At 36.1% G+C, this 4,107-nt stretch overlaps 1 protein-coding gene across 1 annotated transcript; it reads right to left on the bottom strand.

The window, feature by feature from the left end:
- Positions 1-1,629: 1,629 nt before the first annotated feature.
- LOC123965107 (GTPase IMAP family member 4-like) lies at positions 1,630-3,355 on the bottom strand. The gene has a single exon (XM_046041671.1). It carries the CDS (start codon positions 3,353-3,355, stop codon positions 2,501-2,503), a length of 855 nt encoding a protein of 284 aa, XP_045897627.1. The 3' UTR covers positions 1,630-2,500.
- Between the last annotated feature and the right edge of the window lie 752 nt (positions 3,356-4,107).

Below are 4,107 nucleotides of genomic sequence, written 5' to 3'. Positions count from 1 at the left end.
ATACTGAACCACGAATTGCCCCTGACGCTGTTCTGCCAGTTTATGAATGTGTGTGAATGTTAGTTTCTGTTAGAGCACTTAGGCTCAGTGTATGAATGTGTATGAATGGTGAATGCAGATGTAGTGTAAAAGCGCTTTGAGTGGTCGAAAAGACTAGAAAGGCGCTATACAAATACAGAGCATTTACATTCACTCTGTCCATTTGTTTTAGCTTCGTCTGGTGATTACAGCAAGAAAACTGCAGAGAAGTAAAATTGTGTTTTCCTGTCTGGTTGTTAGTGTTAATGTGGTGCTGATGATTAAACATGTTGAAAAAAGTAATGTTTGGTTGTTTACAAGCATAGTTGTTTAACTATAGAGAAGTACAATGTAGTGAAATGTAATTTAATGTCATAAATGGGGAATGAGTTTCACAATGAGGAGCATCATACAGATTAGACAGATATCACTTTATTCATATGATGCAAGAAACATCAAGGATGCACAGGGAATAAAAACACCTGATCAGTAACCCACCACACATGTTGAATGACAATAAAATACGTATAAACGTAGACAAGGATTCAGGATAATACAAGTATAACACTTAAATAATAATGCCAGCCTTATTTAAGTGTTATCCAAAATATTAAAGGAAATTGATGGAAGCCTTTCATCACAATATGTATGCACAAAATAAGCATTTAAATTTTTTTACCTGCAGTTTACAACAGGATTTAATTACAGGTTAACAAATCTACTTACATACATCTCAAATGACTGAAAATTCTTTTGCTCAGTTAACAGTTTTTCCTCAAACACAAAATTAATGTTGAAAGCTCCCGCCATAAACATTTCATCAGACAGAGCACAGAAACGGTTTGAGGTGTTTTGATTTAAACATTTTACGCTATTATTTGATTTATGTTGCATGATTTCGTGTCAGACCCATTTAAGTTCAAAAACAAAAGCCCACTCCCACATACAACAACAATCATACATTGACTTCTCAAAGTGAAGCTTAACAGGAAGTTATAAAGACTGACAGAGATTCTCAAGTATAAGAACTGTAACTTTGCAAAAACAAGTACTCAAGTCGAAGTGAAAGTGGTCATCAAAATAACAACATGAGTGACAGTACAAAAATATTTACTGAAAAAATTACTTGAGTAGCAAAAATAAAATACACTGGGTCTATTATTTGATGTAGATGTGACTTGAATTATTTATATTTATATTATTTATATAGTAATTAAGTTACTGATGTTCTTCCTCAGGTAAAGATAAAGAAATAAACATACTCTTGTTATTTGTGATGAAATGACAAATCATTATCTCCTGATTAGATCACCTGATACATATACACCAGGACAACATTCCCAGTGTGTATCCATTAAGTGTGAGTATTTAAGTTTGCGTTTAAAAACATACATTCCATCTTGTTGTTGTCTATAATAAATAATGATTTGGCAAACAAATCAAATTAGGAGATGCTGTGATGTTTCATAATTCAATGTCTATTTAATACAGGTGTGTCTCTTCTTCACTTTTACCTGAGCAAGATCATCTGGGGTCAAAATATATCATTTTCATCCATGGAATAAAAGTAGTTAACTGTTACTTATACATGGATTAAAAGTAGTTAACTGCTACAGCAACAAGCATGACAAGTAAAATGTAGACTGCTGGTATACTCTTAGCTTGTAAGAGTTTCATCTGTCAACCTTAGCTGCTGCAGTATGGCTTTCAAATACACCCTACTATGATGCTGTAGCTTCAGCCATTATAATGCTCTGAACAGTGGGATGTGGATGCATGACGAACCACTAGCAGTCCTGGGACCAGCTGACCACCTACCTCTTAACAGATCTACACAAGTTAATTAATAAGGAGCAATTTAGCACAGTGAATGTATCAAAATATAAAGTGTAAAAGTGTGATGCATTAAATCTCCTCTGACAAGTACAATTTACTTTTACTGCAAAGAGCTCTGTGCTTTACAATCTGACTTTTTGATAGATGTATAATTCTCGCATCTTTTAGGGGAAAATTAACTGTAGATAACTTTGGCAGCACCTTGTTTTTTAGCAGGTTTCCTTTTGGGATGCATACTGATCCAACAACCTTCTCCAATAAGAAGGAGTGGCCTGTGTGTAGCCTAAGAGGCGAAACGCTTGGTAATAAAAGCTTATTGCTTAGCAAGCATCGTATCTCATCTGGACTGTGGTGACTGGACAGTCAAGTGACAATGTTTAGAGATTTTGGTAGGAAAAAAATCACGCCTTATGTAGCAGTATAACAAACTCACACCACTGTCACCTTTCCTAAAAAGAAAAAGATCACTATTCACACAACAGTCAATGCCCCAACTGTCCACAGATCATGAATATAGCATCTACACATTGTATACATTTTGAAAAGTGTATTGAACAGTGAAAAATAAACAATAAATTTGCATCCTTTCACCACTATGATTTTCCCTGTGCTGTATGTGTTTCGGTACCTGTTTGATGAGCTCATTTTACTTAGCTTCAGCTGGCATGCATTCATATGCTATGTCTTGTATTTTGTTGAGGAAACATTTCACAGCTGGAAAGGAATTTAGAATGTATCCCTCCAATTTAGCCTGACCCTTGTTGATCAGGTCCTCCACATGCTTCCAAAATGACTGCTCGTTATTACCTTCCTGTACCTCATGGGGTTTATTATTTTCTTTTAAGGCATTCTCAGCCTTTTCATATATTTCGCCTCTGTAGTAGCCATTTTCCTGGACCATGTTCTTGATCTTCTGCACCAGGTCACTAACTTGACACTCATCCTCGACTTCGTTGTTAAGGACATGAAATGCATCATCACGCAGAACGATGACTTTTCTGACATCTTCTTTTCTTTTAGCGAAATCTTGACATTGATGTTGAACCTTACAATTATCATCCTCACATTGATCTCCATGGCTGAACAAGACGATAGTATGATGTTCTGCGTCTCTGAAGATGTTCTTGAAGGTTTTCAGTGTATCTTCATCTTGCTGTGAGAAGGAATTTAGCTTTAGCACCAACAGGAACACATGAGGACCGGGCATAGTCATCAGGATGCATTGTAGGATCTTTTTCATCACCTTCTTATGATCGTTGTCTGTGTGAAACAGACCTGGAGTATCAACAATAGCCAGTGTTTGTCCATCAAACTGTCTTTTCTTCATCTTGCACTCTCTTGTTTCAGATACAGAAGACAGTTCACTCGTAAACTCTTTGCTCCCAAGGATGGTGTTTCCTGACGCACTCACACCAACTCCGGTCTTTCCCAGGAGCACGATCCTCAGCTTTGATTCCTCTGAAATGACATAATTGATTTTATAAAAAGTTAGATCAGCCATGACCATACACACATACTTACAAACACACACACACACACACACACACACACACACACACACACACACACACACCTGCTAGTTTGAAATTGAAGTGCACAATGCAATGCGTATCAGTTATAGGAAATAAAATAGCTGCAAGTGGCAATTATCAGCCTTCAAGCAGAACATTTTTTTTTTTTTTAAACATTTTTAGAGCAAAACAACTGATGCAGATGACAATAAGACATTGTTGGCAAGTAGGATTTTCCAGCACACCTTCTCACAACATGAGGCAATGACAACATGAGGCATTGAGATCATGTGCCACACTGGGATATTTTTATCTGTTCAAACGTAAAAATGCTTACAACAGTGTTGGGATGAGTGCACTGATCTTTGTGTTTGTGATAGGAATATTTTCCTATTCTTTCCAGTTAAATAAAAATTGTGGATAAATACAAAAAATATAAATAGAATACTGGTAAAATGTCACAGGTGTATTTTAAAATATTACAGTAAAATTTTAAATAATGCCAGAAAGTTCAAGTTTCATGTTAACTACCTCTAATTATGTTAAACCTTTAAAGAATTGATATTCTGCTTTTTGGCTTTTCCCCTCTCCTTTATTGAGTTATATCCCTTTTTTGTGCATGTAACAGGTTTGCAAAGTGAAAAAGCCCAAAGTCCAGCTCAAAGGGAGTTCCCATCTCCCACAGAAAACTCTGCTCTGAACTGAAAACAGCTCGTTTATAGTCCAGCTGCTTCCCTTTCAT

This window comes from Micropterus dolomieu, unplaced genomic scaffold (assembly GCF_021292245.1).
Source record: "Micropterus dolomieu isolate WLL.071019.BEF.003 ecotype Adirondacks unplaced genomic scaffold, ASM2129224v1 contig_8678, whole genome shotgun sequence".
Classification (NCBI taxonomy): domain Eukaryota; kingdom Metazoa; phylum Chordata; class Actinopteri; order Centrarchiformes; family Centrarchidae; genus Micropterus; species Micropterus dolomieu.
Note: the sequence above shows the minus strand (reverse complement) of the source record. Positions and strands in the feature narration are given on the sequence as shown.